Here is a 20,728-nt window from a genome sequence, read left to right on the forward strand (position 1 = left end):
AGCACATCATCACCGTGTCCCTGCTGGTGACCTCCCAGAGCCAGCAGAAACTCCAGAACATCACGGCCAAAGTTCAGGAGAAGATCGAGGTGGAGGCAACGCGATTCAACTGCACCAGCGGTACCTTGTGACCTTCCCACCGCGGGGCTGGGGACAACCAGGGCCATCCGTGGGGTGGGGGACACCTTCCCACCAGCCCAAACCACCCTGGACAACCCAGAGAAGGTCTTTGGGGTGGTGTCCTCCACCTGTTCGACCTCTCTTGCAGGTGACCTGTGCTTCAACCCCTCCGAGGTGAAGATCACCAGCACCACGCTGGAATTCGATGGAGATGGTGAGTGGATGGAGGAGATCCAGGTGGGTTTGGGGTCTCCAGAGGACCTCCAGGTGACCTCTGTCCCCTTCTCCAGCCTACTGCAGGAGCCAAGCACCTGAGGGCTACCAGGACTTCTTCTTCCCCAACCTGACCAGCTCCGGGTTGTCCTGCATGTCCAACTGCACGCCGGGCACGGCCAGCAGCATCGACTGCAACCGTGGGACATGCCACGTCACCCGAGGAGGTCCTCAGTGCTTGTAAGGACTGAAGGAAACTCCTCCTCCTCCTCCAAAGCTGTCCCACCCTTCAGGTGGATCCCCATGGTCACGTCCAAGCTGTTTTCTGCACAGAAGTGGGCTAAGAATCATCAGGGTCTTGGTCCACATGGTGGATCCCCATGGTCACGTCCAAACTGTTTCCTGCATGGAAATGAGTCAAGAGTAATCAGGGTGGTAGCGGGGTCTTGGTCCACATGGTGGATCTCCATGGTCATGTTCAAGATGATTCCTTCATGGAAATGGGCCAAGAATCATCAGGGTCTTGGTCCACATGGTGGATCCCCATGGTCACGTCTAAACTGTTTCCTGCATGGAAATGAGTCAAGAATAATCAGGGTGGTAGCGGGGTCTTGGTCCACATGGTGGATCTCCATGGTCACGTCCAAGATGATTCCTTCATGGAAATGGGCCAAGAATCATCAGGGTCTTGGTCCACATGGTGGATCCCCATGGTCACGTCCAAGCTGTTTCCTGCTTGGAAATGGGCCAAGAATCATCAGGGTTGGAGCAGGGTCTTGGTCCAACCTGGATCCAAACCTTCTGGTGTAACTCCAGGCCCACCTCTGAGGTTTCCTCTGCAGAACAAGAGGTCAAAAATCATTGAGTTTAGTGTAGGGTCTTCTTCTACAATGGATCCGAACCTTCTGGTGGATCTCCACGATCATCTCCAGGGTTAAACCCCCTGAGGTGGAGCTCAAGTCTTGCTTCAAGCAGGGCTTGGGGCTGCAGAAATGGGGTTGGGGTGGGAGGGGTTTCTTCTGGGGAGGTCCCAGGTTTGGGTTGACCTCCCTTGTCCCACCCCACCAGCTGTGATGAGACCCACCTGTACTGGTACCAAGGTGACCGCTGTGCATCACGGGTCAGCAAAGTGGCCATGGGCCTGGGCTTGGCCGTGGCCATCCTGGTGGTCGTGGTCATCGTCCTCTCCATCTTCCTCTTCCGAGCTCGGAAATCTGGGTCCTTCGACAGGTGAGAGGGGACAGGGTGGAGGGGTCTTCATGTGGTGGGACAACTCGTTGGGTTGGTGGTTTCCAAGATGTTCCTCATCGTCAATGAGGTCCTGAGGGTTGAGGGAAGAAGGGGAACTTTGGCTCTTTGTGGGGGTGTGGAGAAGCTGAGGAGGTCCAGGCAGGGATGGACCTGCTGATGGTGACCCCCCACACCCCCTGACCCATCCCCAGGGTTGGGCAGGAGATGATGGAGAATTGGTACGAGAGCATCAGTGAAGAGTGGAGCCCCCAAGGGACCTTCAACTTCCGGAACCAAGGTGAGTGTGGAGTGGGTGGGGGGTCTCTGGTGACACCACAGGGGTGGTGGGGATGGTTGGTGGCCCCCATCCTCACCTCAAGCACCATCACTGAACCCTCCTGTCCCACAGATGTCCAGCTCGAGGATGACCATTCAGTCAACCTTGAGGCCGTGGACACCTCAGTGCCGGTGAGTTCCTCCTGCTCTCCTGCCATGGTGGGACCAGGGCAGTGGGGACACCCCTGATGTTCCTGACACCCCGTTCTCCACCGGATCTTCTTGGGCATGTCCCAATAGATCCAAATCCCGCGGCCGGAGAAGTTCCTCAAGGAGCTCTGAGATATGGTGGGGTGGTGATTTCCACCACCAGAACTTTACCATCATCATCATCAATGTCATCAATGTCATCCACATCAACATCATCATGACCATCAAAATCTTCTTCATCATCACCACCCTCATTATCATCATCACCATCATTATTATAATGACCAATATGGTCACCATCACCATCATCACCATCATCATCACCATCATCATCATCATCATCGCGATTTCCACCAACACCATCATCACCATCATCGTCATCATCATCCCCATCACCAACCTCACGGAAAGATGTTGACCCCTCCAGCACTGTAGGACAACCTGGACCTTCTCCTGGGGGGGCTCCTTGACCTCCTGCCCTCATCTTCATCCTCCTCCTGTATCCCTCATCCTCCTCCTCTTGTGAGCACTTTTAGGTCGTGACCCCACTTTTGGGACGTGGGGACCTCACCTCCAGCAGCACTTTTGGGTCCTGACCCCACCTGAAAGGTCATGTCCCCACCTCCAAGTTCATGTCCCCATCTCCAAATTCATGTCCCCATCTCCAAGGTCATGTCCCCATTTCCATGATCATGTCCCCACCTCCAAGTCCATGTCCCCATCTCCAAGATCATGTCCCCACCTCCAAGTCTATGTCCCCATCTCCAAGTCCATGTCCCCACCTCCAAGTCCATGTCCTCACCTCCAAGTCCATGTCCCCATCTCCAAGTCCATGTCCCCACCTCCAAGTCCATGTCCCCACCTCCAAATTCATGTCCCCATCTCCAAATTCATGTCCCCATCTCCAAGATCATGTCCCCATCTCCAAGGTCATGTCCCCATCTCCAAATTCATGTCCCCATCTCCAAGTCCATGTCCCCACCTCCAAGTCCATGTCCCCACCTCCAAGTCTATGTCCCCATCTCCAAGTTCATGTCCCCACCTCCAAGATCATGTCCCCATCTCCAAGTCCATGTCCCCACCTCCAAGTCCATGTCCCCATCTCCAAATTCATGTCCCCATCTCCAAGTCCATGTCCCCATCTCCAAGTCCATGTCCCCATCTCCAAATTCATGTCCCCATCTCCAAGTTCATGTCCCCACCTCCAAGTCCATGTCCCCACCTCCAAGGTCATGTCCCCACCTCCAAGGTCATGTCCCCATCTCCATGATCATGTCCCCATCTCCAAGTTCATGTCCCCATCTCCAAATTCATGTCCCCATCTCCAGGGTCATGTCCCCATCTCCAAGGTCATGTCCCCACCTCCCTGAGTCCCCAAATTCAAGGGTGAAGATCCCCCCCACCCAAAAAAGGGGCTGGACCTTCTCTGTCTCAATGAAACCACTCCAACATCTCTGGTCTTACTGGTTTGTGCTGGGACAACCCCAGTGACGGCTCGGGGAGGGGACAAACATCTCCCACCACCTTTGTGGAGCTGTTTTTGGAGGTGACTCCTCCACACCCACCTTTCTCCAAGTGGGGACACTCCCACCCCATTCCAGCACCTGCCAGGTGTGTTTGGAGCCACACCTGGCCACACCTCCAGGTGTTGGGGACTTTGTCCCCGTTCCCGGTTGCCAGGAGATGAAAATGTTGATTTTAGCCGGGAAGGGTGGGGCAGGAATTGGATGAAGGCCAAGGTCCAGCGCCAGGGTGGAACGTGTTCTCCTGTCCCATCTGTGGGGTGGGAGAAGGTGGTGGGGGTGGTGGGGCCGTGGTGGTCATGGTGGTCATGGAGGTCATGGTGGTCATGGTAGTCAAGGGGTTGGAGTGGGCATGGGGGTGGTGGGGTCTTGGTGGTGATGGGATTGGAGTGGGCATGAGGGTGGTCTTGGAGGTGGTGGGGTCATGGTGGCCATGGTGACCATGGTGGTCATGGAGGTCATGGTGGTCAAGGGATTGGTGTGGGCAACAGGGTGGTCATGGTGGTGGTGGGGGTCATGGTGGTCATGCTGGTCATGCTGGTGGGAGTAATGGTGGTGGGGAGCGTGGTCATAGTGGTCCATTGTCCACCTTGAGACCTCCTAAATGTCCTCTCCACTCATGGGTGGAACCACCTTGGGACACCATCCATGGGTGGTGCCACCTTGGGACCTCCTCAATGCCCCAAACAACCAAGACCACCTCAATGTCCCCTCCATTCATGGGTGGAGCCACCTTGGGACCCCCTCAATGTCCCCAGCAATGAAGGGTGGTGACACCTTGAGACCACCTCAATGTCCCCCACTCACGGATGGTGCCACCTTGGCTGGTGCCACCACATCTGCCCCACCCTCCTCCTCCTCCTCCTCCTCCTCCTCACCCTTTGTCCCCGTGGGAAGGAGGTGTGGAGAACCTCCAGGGTGACATTCCGTTCCAGCCTTGGGGACGTGGGGACGTTTTCTCCCGCACGCGTCACCGGCCGAGCTCGGGGTGTCCCAAGGGCGGTTCCCCACCCCTCGGTCAATAATTACCTCACTTCCAACATTTCCTTTTCTAGACCTTTGGGTTTGGACCTTGTCCCCAGCCCAGACCTGGCCTTGGTCATGGAGCCACCTCGTGTCCCCAAGAGGAATTGGACCGGTGACAATAAAGTTAAGGATGTGTTTAATTATAAATAGTTCTGTGTGCAAACTTCTGCGTGGGGAGGAAGAGGATGGGGGACATCCTTGATTCAGGTCACCCTCGTGTCCCTGTGTCCCTTTGTCCCCTTCCCCTGTGTCCTGTCTCTGCTGGATCTCAGGTGGCTTCGCTCAGGGGACCACGGTGGGTCTCTGGATGTGCATCTGGGGAGGAAGCAGATGGGAGGATGATGATGGAGTCCCACCATCACCAAAAAAAACCAGGGAAAAACGGGAGGACAACATCAGGGATGTGTCACCCACCGTCCTCGAGGTGTCCACCATCTCCAGGTTGATGTTGCTGGTGCTGGGGGTCTCCATGTCTGTGGGGTGGAACAAAGAGGTGCCATGGACCCTCCTGGGTGCCACAGAGACCCCCACCCAATCTCCACGTCCATCCCCACCTCTGTGCCCGTTACCTTCCCAGGTGGCCGCCGCGTTGGTCACAGCAAAGCCTCGAGGTCCTTCCCAGTTGCCGTCATCGTCGCTGTAGAGCTCCGAGCGGGACCTCAGCTTCATCCTGCGTGGTGGGACCCATGGAGATGAGACCCGAGACCCCCACGGGACCACCCAGCTCACCCCATGGTGGACACGTTTACCTGAACTGCTCCTTCTGCCTCCGAGATCTCAGCAGAAGGATGGTGAAGATGATGGTGACCAGGACCAAGACGGCCACCGGAACGCCCACGGCCACGCCGACCTTGCTGACGCGGGAGCTGCAGGCGCTGTCCTGGTACCAGAAGGCCATCTGGTCCGAGCACCTGGTGGGAATGGGCATGGTGGGCAGGGTGGGCATGGTGGTGGGGTCATCATGGTCATGAGGTCACCATGGTCATGGTGGTCATGGTGGTCATAGTGGTCATAGTGGTGGGGTCATCATGGTCATGGTGGTCATGGGGTCATCATGGTCATGGGATCACCATGGTCATGGTGGTCATGGTGGTCATGAAGTCACCGTGGTCATGGTGGTCATGGGGATCATGGTGGTGGGGTCATCATGGTCATGGTGGTCATGGTGGTCATGGGGGTTATGGTGGTCATGGTGGTGGGGTCACCTGGTCATGGTGGTCATGGTGGGGATGATAGTCATGGTGGTCATGGCCATGGTCATCATAGTGATGGGGTCACCATGGTCATGGCAGTGGTGTTGTCATAGGTGGTCACCATTGTGAGGTCACCATGGTGGGCACACCATGCTGGTGACACCCATGACATTTGGGTGCCATCACCCATTTTTGGGGCGCCACCACCCATTTTTGGGTGTTACCACCCATTTTTTGGGGGGTGTGTCCTTACTCGCACTGCGGCCCCTGCCGTCCCACCGAGCAGCGGCCGTGGACGCAGGGCAGGGGCTCGGCGTGGCGTCCATCACAGCGGGTGATGCAGATGACACCATCGGTGATCAGGAACGGCGTGTAGAAGCTCCTGAACCCCTCCTGGATGACTCTGTCGCAGACATCTGAGGGTGGAGATGCAGAGCTCAGGTTCTGGGGTTCTCCAGAGGGGTGAGGGACACCCAAACATCTTGTGGGCTTCACTTACTTCCTTCCAGTGGTTCCACCTTGGTGCTGACCATAGAGGTGTCGTTGGTGTTGAAGCACATACCTGGCGTGGAGAGAGGAGCTGCTGGTGGGCAACCACCACCAAGGCCACCCACCCTCAGCGAGGACCTGGTGATGGTGGGGGTGACTCACAGTCGTCGCCTGTGCAGTTCTCGCTGCAGTTGTAGTTTTTGGTGGTGGTGAGGATGTTCTCCGAGATGACGCTCACCACCTCCTCGGCCTTGGAGCTGGCGGGGATCTTCAGGATGACATCATAGTCCACCACGATGCTGCCTGCGCTGTGAGGAGAAAGGGCAGCGCTTGGTTCTGGGCCAAACTGGGACCAGTGTGGGATGTCCAGTATGGAGGGACACCACGGTTACACGGGGCTGGACTGTCCTGGAGGAACTCCATGGACACAACGTGGCTTGGAGGGATGTGGATGCTCCAAGCTTGAAGGGAATCACCTCAAACTGACCCCCATGGGTGCCTTCACCCCAAACCATCCCCACCAAAGCTCTGGAGAAGGTCAGGACCCCACCTGGCCACCAGTGGAGGCTCACCTCAGATTTGTGATGTTCACATAATCGAAGCCCTCGATATCTTTATAAAGCTCCTGCATCTGGAAGGCAAAGAGAAGCCACAGGAGATCCAGGTCCCCGTCGTGGTCCACGTAACCCCCTCAAGGGGTTGTCCCCAAGGTCACCCCGGTACCGCCGAGTCCTGACCTGCTTCTGGAACGTGTTGTTGAACGTCTGGAAAGCCTCTGAAAATCGATTGCTGAGGTCCTCATGAAATTCCCGGTCGATTTTGGTCTTCATCACCACCTTCGCCTCCATCGTCACTTGGCCAAGCAGGGGAGACCCATAAGGAAGAGACCCTGGTGTCCCCATCCCACCCCTGGTGTCCTTGGTCAGGTGACCACCTTGGTCCCTCCATGGTGACCCCAAACCCCGGTCAGACGCACCAAGGTGACCCCGTTTCTCGGTTGGTGCCTCTGTGGTGACCCAGCATCATCCCGGGGTCAGTCCCTCCATGGTGGTCCCATTCCCAGGCCATACCCTCACTCCAACCCCTGTCTGACCCCTCAGAGGTGACCTCAGCCCAGGTCCTGGTCTGGTGGCCTCCTCACGGAACCTTGGGGTGGTTCCTCACCATTTTTGATCTCCACGATGTCCTTGGCGGTCTCGCACCTGTCCCCTTGGAAATCGGGGGGACACTGGCACATGCCGTTGACCCAGGTGCCCCCGTTCTGGCACAGACCTGGGAGAGGGAGCAGAGGACACGGGAGATGTGACAATGCCCGGAGAAACTCCAGGAGCCACCTGGAGAATGCTGGGAGGAGGACGGGGACAAGGGACGTGGCTATGGAGGGCCACCAGAGAGGAAGACTCACCTGGACTCGTGGCTGACATTGTGGGGGTGGGTGTACTGGTGGTCCTGGTTGTGATGGTGGTGGTTCTAGTGGAGGTGGTTGATGGGGTTGAGGTGGTGGAGATGGTGGAGGTGGTGGATGTGGTTGATTTAGTGGGAGTGGCCAAGGTGGTTGAGGGGGTGATGGACGTGGTTGATTCAGTAGGTGCAGCTGAGGTGGTGGAGAAGGTGGAGGTGGTGGACTCGGAGGGAGTGGCAGAGGTGGTTGAGGTGGTGATGGATGTGGTGGACTCGGTGGAGACGGCTGAGGTGGACGAGGTGGTTGAGGTGGTTGACTCGGTGGAGGATGTTGAGGACGTGGTGGATGTGGTTGATTCGGTGGGAGAGGCTGAGGTGGTTGAGGTGGTTGAGATGCTGGTGGTGGAAATGGTGGACTCAGTGGGCGTGGACTCAGTGGTGGGCGCAGTGGACTTGGTGGGAGTGGCCAACGTGGTTGAGGTTGAGGTGGACATGGTTGATTCAGTTGGTGCAGCTGAAGTGGTTGAGGTGGTGATGGACGTGGTGGACTTGGTGGGTGCAGCTGAGATGGTTGAAGTTGAGGTGGACATCATGGATAAGGTGGGGGTGGACTCGGTGGTGGAAGTGGTTGAGGTGCTGGTGGTGGATGTGGTGGACTCACTGGGGGCAGCTGAGGTGGTGGAGGAGGTGGTGGACGTGGTTGATTCAGTGGGAGTGGCCAAAGTGGTCGAGGTGGTGATGGACGTGGTTGATTCAGTAGGTGCAGCTGAGGTGGTGGAGGAGGTGGAGGTGGTGGAATCGGTGGGAACGGCTGAGGTGGTTGAACTGGTGGTGGACGTGGTTGATTCAGTGGGAGTGGCCAAGGTGGTTGAGGTGGTTGAGGTGCTGGTGGACTCGGTGGGGGTGGAGGAGGTTGTGGACGTGGTGGACGTGGTGGACGTGGCTGATTCGGTGGGACCGGCTGAAGTGGTGGAGGTTGAGGTGGACGTGGTTGATTCAGTAGGCACAGGTGAAGTGGTGGACTCGGTGGGGGTGGCCAAGGTGGATGAGGTGGTTGAGGTGCTGGTGGTGGATGTGGTAGACACCGTGGGGGTGGCCAACGTGGTTGAGGTGAAGGTGGAGGTGGTGGACTCGGTGGGGGCAGCTGAGGTGGTGGACCTGGTGGTGGATGTGGTTGATTCGGTGGTCATGGCCGAGGTGGTTGAGGTGGAGGTGGACATGGTAGACTCAGTGGAGGTGGACGAGGAGGTGGAGGAGGTGGTTGATTCAGTGGGCCCAGCCGAGGTGGCTGAGGTGGTTGAGATGCTGGTGATGGAGGTGGTGGACTTGGTGGGTGTGGCCAAAGTGGTTGAGGTTGAGGTGGATGATTCAGTAGGAGCAGCTGAGGTGGTTGAGGTGCTGGTGGTGGACATGGTGGACCCGGTGGGGATGGCTGAGGTGGTGGAGGTGATGGACCCGGTGGTGGATGTGGTTGATTCGGTGGTCATGGCTGAGGTGGTTGAGGTGGAGGTGGACATGGTAGACTCAGTGGAGGTGGACGAGGAGGTGGAGGAGGTGGTTGATTCAGTGGGCCCAGCCGAGGTGGCTGAGGTGGTTGACTCGGTGGAGGATGTTGAGGACGTGGTGGATGTGGTTGATTCCGTGGGAGAGGCCGAGGTGGTTGAGGTGCTGGTGCTGGACTCAGTGGGGGTGGCCAACGTGGTTGAGGTTGAGGTGGTGATGGACGTGGTAGATTCAGTAGGTGCAGCTGAGGTGGTGGAGGTGGTGGACTCGGTGGGAGTGGCAGAGGTGGTTGAGGTGGTGATGGACGTGGTGGACTCGGTGGAGACGGCCGAGGTGGACGAGGTGGTTGAGGTGGTTGACTCGGTGGAGGATGTTGAGGACGTGGTGGATGTGGTTGATTCGGTGGGAGTGGCCAAGGTGGTTGAGGTGGTTGATGTGCTGGTGGACTCGGTGGGGGTGGTGGAGGACGTGGAGGAGGTGGTGGATGTGGTTGATTCAGTGGGAGTGGCCAAAGTGGTTGAGGGGGTGATGGACGTGGTTGATTCAGTAGATGCAGCTGAGGTGGTGGAGAAGGTGGAGGTGGTGGACTCGGTGGAGACAGCCGAGGTGGACGAAGTGGTTGAGGTGGTTGACTCAGTGGAGGATGTTGAGGACGTGGTGGATGTGGTTGATTCCGTGGGAGAGGCCGAGGTGGTTGAGGTGCTGGTGGTGGACTCAGTGGGGGTGGCCAACGTGGTTGAGGTTGAGGTGGTGATGGACGTGGTTGATTCAGTAGGTGCAGCTGAGGTGGTGGAGGAGGTGGAGGTGGTGGACCCAGCGGGAGTGGCAGAGGTGGTTGAGGTGGTTGACTGCGATGAGGGGGATGAGGAGGATGAGGTGGTTGAGGGCGATGAGGGGGATGAGGAGGATGAGGTTGTTGAGGTGGTGGAGGACGATGAGGAGGGTGAGGAGGGTGAGGTGGTTGAGGGCGATGAGGGGGATGAGGTGGTTGACGTTGAGGGGGAGGAGGAGGATGAGGAGGGTGAGGCAGTTGAGGTGGTTGAGGGCGATGAGGAAGATGAGGTGGTTGAGGAGGGTGAGGTTGTTGAGGTGGTTAAGGAGGATGAGGGAGGTGAGGGAGTTGATGTGCTTGATGTGCTTGAGGAGGGTGAGGGCGATGCGGAGGATGAGGAGGTTGAGGGCGATGAGGAAGATGAGGTGGTTGACGTTGAGGGGGAGGAGGAGGATGAGGAGGATGAGGAGGGTGAGGCGGATGAGGAGGATTGGGTGGTTGAGGTGGTCAAGACAGTTGAGCTTGTTGGAGTGGATGAGGTGGTTGATGTGCTTGATGTGCTTGATGTGCTTGATGTGGTTGAGAGCGATGAGGAGGATGAGGAGGGTGAGGAGGATGAGGTGGTTGAGGAGGGTGAGGGCGATGCGGAGGATGAGGAGGTTGAGGAGGATGAGGAGGGTGAGGTGGTTTGGGGCGATGAGAGGGATGAGGAGGTTGAGGAGGATGAGGTTTTTGAGGTGGTTGTGGGCGATGAGGAGGAAGAGGTGGTTGAGCTGGTTGAGGGCAATGAGGAGGGTGAGGAGGGTGAGGAGGGTGAAGTGGTTGAGGAGGATGAGGGAGGTGAGGGAGTTGAAGTGGTTGAGGAGGGTGAGGGCGATGAGGAGGATGAGGTGGTTGAGGAGGGTGAGGTGGTTGTGGTGGTTGAAGTGGTTGATGAGCTGGAGGTGGTTGAGGTGGTTGAGGGTGATGAGGAGGATGAGGAGGACGAGGGGGTTGAGGGTGAGGTGGTGGGTGAGATGGTTGAGCCGGTTGGAGTGGTTGAGGTGGTTGGAGTGGTTGTGGAGGATGAGGAGGGTGAGGCGGATGAGGAGGATTGGGTGGTTGAGGTAGTCAAGACGGTTGAGCTTGTTGGAGTGGATGAGGTGGTTGATGTGCTTGATGTGGTTGATGTGGTTGATGTGGTTGAGGGTGATGAGGAAGATGAGGTGGTTGAGGGGGATGAGGAGGATGAGGAGGATGAGGGCGATGAGGTTGTTGAGGTGGTTGAGAGAGATGAGGACGATGAGGAGGGTGAGGTGGTCGGAGTGGATGAGGTGGTTGAGGTGGTGGAGGATGATGAGGAGGGTGAGGAGGATGAGGTGGTTGAGGGCGATGAGGAGGGTGAGGTGGTTGAGGAGGGTGAGGTGGTTGAGGGTGACGAGGAGGATGAGGAGGACGAGGGGGTTGAGGGTGAGGTGGTGGGTGAGGTGCTTGAGCCGGTTGGAGTGGTTGAGGTGGTTGGAGTGGTTGTGGAGGATGAGGAGGGTGAGGGGGATGAGGAGGATGAGGATTGGGTGGTTGAGGTGGTCAAGACGGTTGAGCTTGTTTGAGTGGATGAGGTGGTTGAGGTGGTTGACTGCGATGAGGGGGATGAGGAGGATGAGGTGGTTGACGGGGAGGAGAAGGATGAGGAGGATGAGGTTGTTGAGGTGGTGGAGGACAATGAGGAGGGTGAGGAGGATGAGGTGGTTGAGGAGGGTGAGGTGGTTGAGGGTGACGAGGAGGATGAGGAGGACGAGGGGGTTGAGGGTGAGGTGGTGGATGAGGTGGTTGAGCCGGTTGGAGTGGTTGAGGTGGTTGGAGTGGTTGTGGAGGATGAGGAGGGTGAGGGGGATGAGGAGGGTGAGGAGGGTGAGGAGGATGAGGAGGATTGGGTGGTTGAGGTGGTCAAGACGGTTGAGCTTGTTGGAGTGGATGAGGTGGTTGAGGTGCTTGATGTGCTTGATGTGCTTGAGGGTGATGAGGAAGATGAGGTGGTTGAGGGGGATGAGGAGGATGAGGAGGGTGAGGGCGATGAGGTTGTTGAGGTGGTTGAGAGCGAGGAGGAGGATGAGGAGGGTGAGGTGGATGAGGAGGGTGAGGTGGTTTGGGGCGATGAGGAGGATGAGGTGGTTGAGCTGGTTGAGGACGATGAGGAGGGTGAGGTGGTCGGAGTGGATGAGGTGGTTGAGGTGGTTGACTGCGATGAGGGGGATGAGGAGGATGAGGTTGTTGAGGTGGTGGAGGAGGATGAGGAGGGTGAGGAGGATGAGGTGGTTGACGTTGAGGGGGAGGAGGAGGATGAGGAGGGTGAGGAGGATGAGGTGGTTGAGGGCGATGAGGGGGATGAGGTGGTTGAGGTGGTTGTGGGGGATGAGGTGGTTGTGGGCGATGAGGAGGAAGAGGTGGTTGAGCTGCTTGAGGGCGATGAGGAGGGTGAGGAGGGTGAGGTGGATGAGGAAGGTGAGGAGGATGAGGTGGATGAGATGGTTGAGCTGGTGGGACTTATGCTTGTGCTTGTTCCCGTGGGCTTGGCCGAGGTTGTTGTGGTGCTGGTTGTGGTTGTGGTGGTTGTGGTGGTTGTGGGGGGTGTGGTGGCTGTGTTGGTTGTGGTGGTGGACGTGCCCATGGTGCTGGGTGATGTGCTTGGTTCTTGGGCCGAGGTGTGTGAGGTTGTTGAGATGGCAGTGGTGGAAGATGTGGCTCCATTCTGGCTGTCATCCATGTTGGTTTCGGTGGTGGCATTGGAGCTGCTGATGGACCTCCCTGCTGGAGCAGTGGTGGCCCTGTCATCCCCAGCCAGACATGGCCACGCCCTTGAAGATGGCAGTGCCACCATCTCCTCCATGTGAAGGACCTGCCCATGCCGACCTCAACAACATCATCCTCCAAACCCTCATGGACCACCAAAGCCTGCAGGGCCCCGAGGACATATGGACCCCACCCCAGAGACACCTGGGCCCCCTGATGGACCCCCAAAGACCCCCAGATGGATCCCAAAACTCCAAAGATCCTTTGATCCACCCCAAAGACCCCTAGATCCACCCCAAAGACCCCTGCACCCCCAAAGACCCTCGCCCGCCAAAGATGGACATCCCCCCAAAAACCCAACCTTGGTTCTCCAAAGATGCCCCCAAGGATTCCCAAGACCCCCAGATGGATCCCAAAACTCCAAAGATCCATTGATCCCCTACTCAAACACCCCTGCGCCCCCAAAGACCTCTGGACCCCCTCAAAGACCCCTGGACCCTCCTAAAAACCCCCCATGGGGTGGGGGCATGTCCCAGTGCCACCAGGGGAGGGGTCCCAGTGCCACCATGGGGTCAGGGACATGTCCCAGTGCCACCACGGGGTGGGGGACGTGTCCCAGTGCCACCATGGTGTGGGGAGGGGTCCCAGTGCCACCAGGGGAGGCGAGGGTTCCCAGTGCCACCGCGCGTTGGGGGGACATGTCCCAGTGCCACCACAAAAAGGGAGGGGTCCCAGTGCCACCATGGGATGGGGAGGGGTCCCAGTGCCACTGCAGGTCAGGGACATGTCCCAGTGCCACCACGGGGTCAGGGGAATGTCCCAGTGCCACCGTGGGGTGGGGAGGGGTCCCAGTGCCACCACAGATCAGGGACATGTCCCAGTGCCATCAAGGGCTGGGGAGGGGTCCCAGTGCCACTACGGAGTGGGGGACATGTCCCAGTGCCACCATGGGGTGGGGAGGGGTCCCAGTGCCACTGCAGGTCAGGGACATGTCCCAGTGCCACCACAGGGTCAGGGGAATGTCCCAGTGCCACCATGGGGTGGGGAGGGGTCCCAGTGCCACCACAGATCAGGGACATGCCCAGTGCCACCATGGGGAGGGGTCCCAGTGCCACCACAGATCAGGGACATGTCCCAGTGCCACCACAAAAAGGGAGGGGTCCCAGTGCCACCATGGGGTGGGGAGGGGTCCCAATGCCACCATGGGGTCAGGAGAGGTCCCAGTGCCACCAGGGAGTGGGGGAGGTGTCCCAATGCCACCACAGGGTCAGGAGGGGTCCCAATGCCACCACAGATCAGGGACATGCCCAGTGCCACCATGGGCAGGGGTCCCAGTGCCACCACAGATCAGGGACATGTCCCAGTGCCATCAAGGGCTGGGGAGGGGTCCCAGTGCCACTATGGAGTGGGGGACGTGTCCCAGTGCCACCATGGGGTCAGGAGGGGTCCCAGTGCCACCACAGATCAGGGACATGTCCCAATGCCACTATGGGGTGGGGGGACATGCCCCAGTGCCACCATGGGGTGGGGAGGGGTCCCAATGCCACCACGGGGTCAGGGGAATGTCCCAGTGCCACCATGGGGTGGGGAGGGGTCCCAGTGCCACCACAGATCAGGGACATGTCCCAATGCCACTATGGGGTCAGGGGAATGTCCCAGTGCCACCAGGGGAGGGGAGGGGTCCCGATGCCACCACGGGGTCAGGAGGGGTCCCAATGCCACCACGGGGTCAGGGGAATGTCCCAGTGCCACCAGGGGAGGGGAGGGGTCCCAGTGCCACCAGGGGAGGGGAGGGGTCCCGACGCCGCCGTGTCCCACCTGTGAAGAGCAGCAGGACGCAGACGCAGAGCGTGGCCGGGTGCTCCCAGAGCCGCCCCATGTCCCCCCAAACTCCCGAGTTGGGGACACCGAGAGGGACACGAGGATCCGTCCCCGAGGGCGGGCGCGGCAGAACTGGGGACACTGGGGACACCCAGAGGGAACCTTTGGTCACAATAAAAGCAGGGCGAGAAACGAAACCGGCGCTGCAGGTGCTGCCAGGAATGTGCCAGGCAGGTGCCACCGCCCCGCTCCCGGCACGTGGCACCGCAAAGGGACAGCCGGGTTGGTGGCCTTGAGGGGACACTGGTGGTGGCACTCCCAGCAGGTTCAGGAGGTTCCTTGTGGTGTCAGCACTGCCAGGAAGGTCCAGGTGTGGCCAAGGTCGTGCTTTGATCCCGTGGGGACGTGCGGGGTGGGAGAAGGGGACAAGGGACAGGGGACACAGGACACAGGGTCAGGATGTGGGACATGGGACAGGGGACAAGGGACAAGGACCTGGTGGGACACAGGATGGGGATGTGGGGCACGGGGTCAGCGTGTGGGACAAGGGACATGGGATGGGGAGGTGGGACAGGGGACAAGGGATGGGGACACAGGATGGGGATGGGGAGGTGGGACAGGGGACAAGGGACAAGGACATGGTGGGACACGGCATGGAGATGTGGGGCAGGGGGTCAGGATGTGGGACAGGGGACACAGGACACAGGATGGGGAACAGGGGACAGGGGATGGGGAGGTGGGACAAGGGACAAGGACAGGGTGGGACACGGAATGGGGACATGGGACAAACGTCCAGGTGGCCTTGAGGAGCTGGTGGCACTCCCGGCAGGTTCAGGAGGTTCCTTGTGGTGTCAGCACTGTGGGGAAGGTCCAGGTGTGGCCAAGGACGTGCTTTGATCCCGTGGGGACGTGCGGGGTGGGAGAAGGGGACAAGGGACAGGGGACAAGGGACACAGGGTCAGGATGGGGGACAGGGGACATGGGATGGGGGACAAGGGACAAGGACATGGTGGGACACGGGATGGGGAACATGGAGTCAGGATGTGGGACATGGGACAGGGGACAAGGGACAAGGACCTGGTGGGACACGGGATGTGGGGCACAGGCTCAGTGTGTGGGACAAGGGACATGGGATGGGGAGGTGGGACAGGGGACAAGGGACAAGGACATGGTGGGACACAGGATGGGGACGTGGGTCACGGGGAGAACATGGGATGGAGATGTGGGGCACAGGGGTCAGTGTGTGGGACAGGGGACAAGGGACACAGGATGGGGACAGGAGACAGAGGACATGGGGAGGTGGGACAGGGGACAAGGGATGGGGGCATGGAACACAGGATGGGGACATGGGACACGAGATGGGGAGGTGGGACACGGGACAAGGACATGGTGGGGCTTGGGATGGGGACATAGGGTGGGGACATGGGACACGGGATGGGAATGTGGGGCATGGCATGAGGACACGGGATAGGGGACAAGGGACAGGGACATGGTGGGACACGGCATGGAGATGTGGGGCAGGGGGTCAGGATGTGGGACAGGGGACACAGGACACAGGATGGGGGACAGGGGACAGGGGATGGGGAGGTGGGACAAGGGACAAGGACATGGTGGGACACGGGATGAGGACGTGGGACATGGGATGGGAATGTGGGGCATGGGATGAGGACATGGGATAGGGGACAAGGGACAGGGACATGGTGGGACACAGGATGAGGACGTGGGACATGGGATGGGGATGTGGGGCACGGGGTCAGGATGTGGGACAGGGGACAAGGGACACAGGATGGGGACATGGGACAAGCAGCCAGGTGGCCTTGAGGGGACACTGGTGGTGGCACTCCCGGCAGGTTCAGGAGGTTCCTTGTGGTGTCAGCACTGTCGGGAAGGTGCAGGTGTGGCCAAGGTGGGGAAGGTCCAGGTGTGGCCAAGGTCATGCTCTGATCCCGTGGGGACGTGGAGGGTGGGAGAGAGGACAGGGGACAAGGGACAGGGGACACAGGATTGGGGACATAGGTGATGAGATGGGGACATGGGACAGGGGACAAGGGACAAGGGACAAGGACATGGTGGGACACGGGATGGGGATGTGGGGCACGGGGTCAGCGTGTGGGACATGGGACAAGGGACATGGGACAGGGGACAAGGGACAAGGACATGGTGGGACACGGGATGGGGGACATGGGGTCAGGATGTGGGACATGGGATATGGGACATGGGACAGGGGACAAGGGACATGGGACAGGGACAAGGACAAGGACATGGTGGGACATGGGATGGGGGACATGGGGTCAGGATGTGGGACAAGGGACAAGGACCTGGTGGGACACAGGATGGGGACATGGGTCACGGGGAGAACACAGGATGGGGATGTGGGGCACGGGGTCAGTGTGTGGGACAGGGGACAAGGGACATGGGACAGGGGACAAGGGACATGGGATGGGGATGTGGAACATGGGGTGTGGAAGTAGAACACGGGATGGGGACATGGGACAAGGGACATGGGACACGGGATGGGGACACGGGTCAAGGGACAAGGGACATGGGACAAGGACATGGTGGGACACAGGATGGGGACAGGGGACAGGGGACACGGGATGGGGACATGGGACATGGGGTCAGGATGTGGGACTGGGGACAAGGGACACGGGATGGGGACACGGGACAGGGGACATGGGGTCAGGACATGGGACACGGGGTCACGATGACCCTTGAGGGGCTGGTGGCACTCGCGGGGCTCGGTGGCTGTTTTTGGGGTGAATCCCTCCAGCTTTGGGGTCACAGCGAGGTTTTTGGGATGGATCCAGGGCCCGGTGGCCGTTTTTGGGGTGAATCACGAGGAATTTGGGATGAGCTGGACGTGACACCCCCCCCATCCCCGGGGACCCCACAGGAAGGAGCCGAAACCTGAATGAGTCACCCCAAAAATGAGTCAGCCCTGGTGGGGGGGCGTCCTGGGTGGGGTTTGGGGGGTCCCCTGAGGGGATTTGGGGGGGTCCCAGAAGGGATTTTTGGGGTCCTGGTGGGATTTAGGGGGTTCCCAGAAAGGATTTGGGGTCCTGGGTGGGGTTTGGGGGTCCCAGAAGGGATTTTTGGGGTCCTGAGTGGGATTTGGGGAGTCTTGGGTGGGGTTTGGGGGGTCCTGGGGTGGGGTCTGGGGGGTCCCTGAGGGGATTTGGGGGGGTCCCAGGGAGGATTTTGGGGTCCAGAAGGGGTTTGGGGGATCCTGGGTGGGGTTTGGGGGGAATTTTGGGGTCCTGGGTGGGATTTGGGGGCTTTTGGGGGGGATTTTGGGGGGGTCTTGAGTGGATTTGGGGGGGCCCCAGGGAGGATTTTGGGGGTCCTGGGTGGGGTTTGGGGGGGGATTTTTGGGGTCCTGGGTGGGAATTTGGGGGGAATTTTGGGGTCCTGGGTGGGATTTGGGGGGGTCCCAGAAGGGATTTTTGGGGTCCTGGGTGGGGTTTGGGGGGGAATTTGGGGGTCCTCGGTGGGGTTTTGGGGTCTTGGGTGGAATTTGGGGAGTCTTGGGTGGGGTTTGGGGGGTCCTGGGTGGGGTTTGGGGGGTTCTGAGAGGGATTTTTGGGGTCCCAGGGAGGATTTTGGGGTCCCTGAAGGGGTTTGGGGGGTCCCTGAGGGAATTTGGGGGTCCCAGAGGCAATTTTGGGGTCCCTGAAGGGGTTTGGGGGGTCCCAGGAGGAATTTGGGGATTTTGGATGAGTTGTGGATTTTTGGGGGAATTTTGGGATTCTTTTTGGGGGGGGGCGGTTCTGATTTTTTTTGGGGTTTCCGGGTTTTTGCGGAGGAATTTTGGGGGGTTCTGGGATTTTTTTGGGGTTTTCTGGTTTTTAGGGGGAGATTTTGGGCAAGTTCTGGGATTTTTTTGGGGGGTTTTGGGGAGAGATTTTGGGGCAGGTTCTGGGGGATTTTTTGGTTTTTGGGGGATTTTTTTTGGTTTTTGGGGGGGATTTTTGGGGTTTTTCGGGGAGCATTTTGGGGAATTTCTGGGGGTTTTTTGTTTTTTTTTTTTAGTTTTGGGGGATTTTTTGAGTTTTTGGGGTTTTTTAGGGGTTTGGGGTTTTGGGGGGGGGATTTTTGGGTTTTTTGGGGGGGATTTTTGGGTTTTTGGGGGGATTTTTTTGGGTTTTTTTGAGTTTTGGGGGGGATTTTTGGGGTTTTTCGGGGGGCATTTTGGGGGTTTTTTGGTTTTTTTTTTAGTTTTGGGGGGGATTTTGAAGGTTTTGGGGTTTTTTAGGGGTTTGGGGTTTTTTGAGGGGGGATTTTTGGGTTTTTGGGAGGGGGGTTTTTGGGGGGATTTTTTGGGGTTTTTTTGAGTTTTTGGGGGGGGATTTTTGGGGTTTTTCGGGGGGCATTTTGGGGGGTTTTTTGTTTTTTTTTTTTAGTTTTTGGGAGGATTTTGAGTTTTTGGGGTTTTTTAGGGGTTTGGGGTTTTTTGAGGGGGATTTTTGGGTTTTTGGGAGGGGGATTTTTGGGTTTTTGGGGGATTTTTTGTGGGGTTTTTTGAGTTTTTGGGGGGGGATTTTTGGGGTTTTTCGGGGGGCATTTTGGGGGGTTTTTTGGGTTTTTTTTTATTTTTGGGGGGGATTTGAGTTTTTGGGGTTTTTTAGGGGTTTGGGGTTTTTGGGGGGGGATTTTTGGGTTTTTTGGGGGGGATTTTTGGGCTTTTTTGGGGGATTTTTTTGGGGGTTTTTTTGAGTTTTTGGGGTTTTTTGGGTTTTTTTTTGGGGGAATGTCCCCATGTCTGTCCCCCGCTTTGTCACACGCGTGGCCGAACGTGACCAGACGCGTCCCCCACCCCCGGGATGAATAATTCCCCTATTTTGGGTGGAAAAACGGCGATTTTGGGTTCCTGAGGAAATTCCTCTCCTTTGACTCCTCTGCCGCGCCCCCACAATGGGACGAGTTTGGCCAAGTTTGGGCAAAAAAGGCGCCGGAGGGAAAAAAAAAGGGGAAAAAAAAAAAAGAATAAAAAGGAAAAAAAGGAAAATAAAAGGGAATAAGGGGGGAGACGATAAAAAAAATGGTGGAAAAAATAAAAGGAAAAAAAGGCGGGAAGGGAAAATAAAAAGGGAAAGAAAGGGGAAAATAAAAAGGAATAAAAAGAAGGGAAAGGGAAAAATAAAATGAATAAAAGGGGAAAATAGGAAAAATTAAAAAGAATAAAAAGGGGAAAAATAGGAAAAATTAAAAGGAATAAAAGAGAAAAAAAGGGAAAATAAAAAGGAATAAAAAGGGGAAAATAGGAAAAATTAAAAAGGAATAAAAAAAGAAAAAAGGGAAAATAAAAGGGAATAAAAAGGGGAAAATGGGAAAAATAAAAAGGAATAAAAAGAGAAAAAAAGGGAAAAATAAAAAGGAATAAAAAGGGGAAAATGGGAAAAATATAAAGGAATAAAAAGGGGAAAAAAGGTGAAAAATAAAAGGAATAAAAAGGGGAATAATGGAAAAATTAAAAGGAATAAAAAGGGAAAAAAATGGAAAAATTGGGATTTTTAGGAAAAATTGGGATTTTTTTTTTTTTTCAGAGGGGTTTGGGATTGGGGGGTTTGGGGAGGGAGGGGTTTATGGGGTCCATAGGGGGTTATGGTGATCTATGGGGGTCTATGGGGTTTATAGGGGATCCATGGGGTCTATGGGGTTCTATAGGGGTCTATGGGGTCTATGGGGATCTATATGGGATCTATGGGGTCTATGGGGGTCTATGGGGTCCATAGGGGTCTATAGGGGCTCTATGGGGCACTGGCAGTGTCTATGGGGTCTGTGGGGTACTGGAGGGTGTCTATGGGATCTATGGGGTCCATAGGTGTCTATGGGGGATCTATAGGAGTCTATGGGGTCCATAGGGGTCTATGGGGCCCATAGGGGTCTATGGGGGATCTATGGGGGATCTATGGGGTCTGTGGGGGATCTATGGGGCACTGGCAGGATCTATGGGGCCCATAGGTGTCTATGGGGCCCATAGGGGTCTATGGGGGATCTATGGGGGATCTATGGGGTCTGTGGGGGATCTATGGGGCACTGGCAGTGTCTATGGGGCCCATAGGTGTCTATGGGGTCCATAGGTGTCTATGGGGTTCTATAGGGGTCTATGGGGGTTCTATAGGGGTCTATGGGGGATCTATGGGGTCTATGGGGGTCTATGGGGCCCATAGGGGTCTATGGGG

The 20,728-nt window shown here is 57.5% G+C and overlaps 1 protein-coding gene across 1 annotated transcript; it reads right to left on the minus strand.

The window, feature by feature from the left end:
* Positions 1 to 6,040: 6,040 nt before the first annotated feature.
* Positions 6,041 to 14,604, minus strand: LOC141726530 (uncharacterized). The gene is made up of 8 exons (XM_074531454.1): positions 14,544 to 14,604; positions 7,686 to 12,740; positions 7,445 to 7,552; positions 7,018 to 7,133; positions 6,853 to 6,911; positions 6,443 to 6,588; positions 6,291 to 6,353; positions 6,041 to 6,207 (listed from the first exon to the last, which is right to left on the minus strand). The coding sequence occupies exons 1-8, from the start codon at positions 14,602 to 14,604 to the stop codon at positions 6,041 to 6,043; spliced, it is 5,775 nt and encodes a 1,924-aa protein (XP_074387555.1).
* Between the last annotated feature and the right edge of the window lie 6,124 nt (positions 14,605 to 20,728).

The sequence above is a fragment of the Zonotrichia albicollis genome, chromosome 36 (assembly GCF_047830755.1).
Source record: "Zonotrichia albicollis isolate bZonAlb1 chromosome 36, bZonAlb1.hap1, whole genome shotgun sequence".
Taxonomy (NCBI): Eukaryota; Metazoa; Chordata; class Aves; order Passeriformes; family Passerellidae; genus Zonotrichia; species Zonotrichia albicollis.

What these genes read in the sequence shown, in the direction of transcription:
- LOC141726530 (XM_074531454.1), bottom strand. Translation starts at nt 14,604, where the DNA reads ATGGGGCGGCTCTGGGAGCACCCGGCCACGCTCTGCGTCTGCGTCCTG. An exon ending in CGTCCTGCTGCTCTTCACAG is followed by an intron (nt 12,741 to 14,543) that starts GTGGGACACGGC and finishes CTGCTCCAGCAG; the next exon opens with GGAGGTCCATCAGCAGCTCC. An exon ending in GAACTGCACAGGCGACGACT is followed by an intron (nt 6,354 to 6,442) that starts GTGAGTCACCCC and finishes TCTCCACGCCAG; the next exon opens with GTATGTGCTTCAACACCAAC.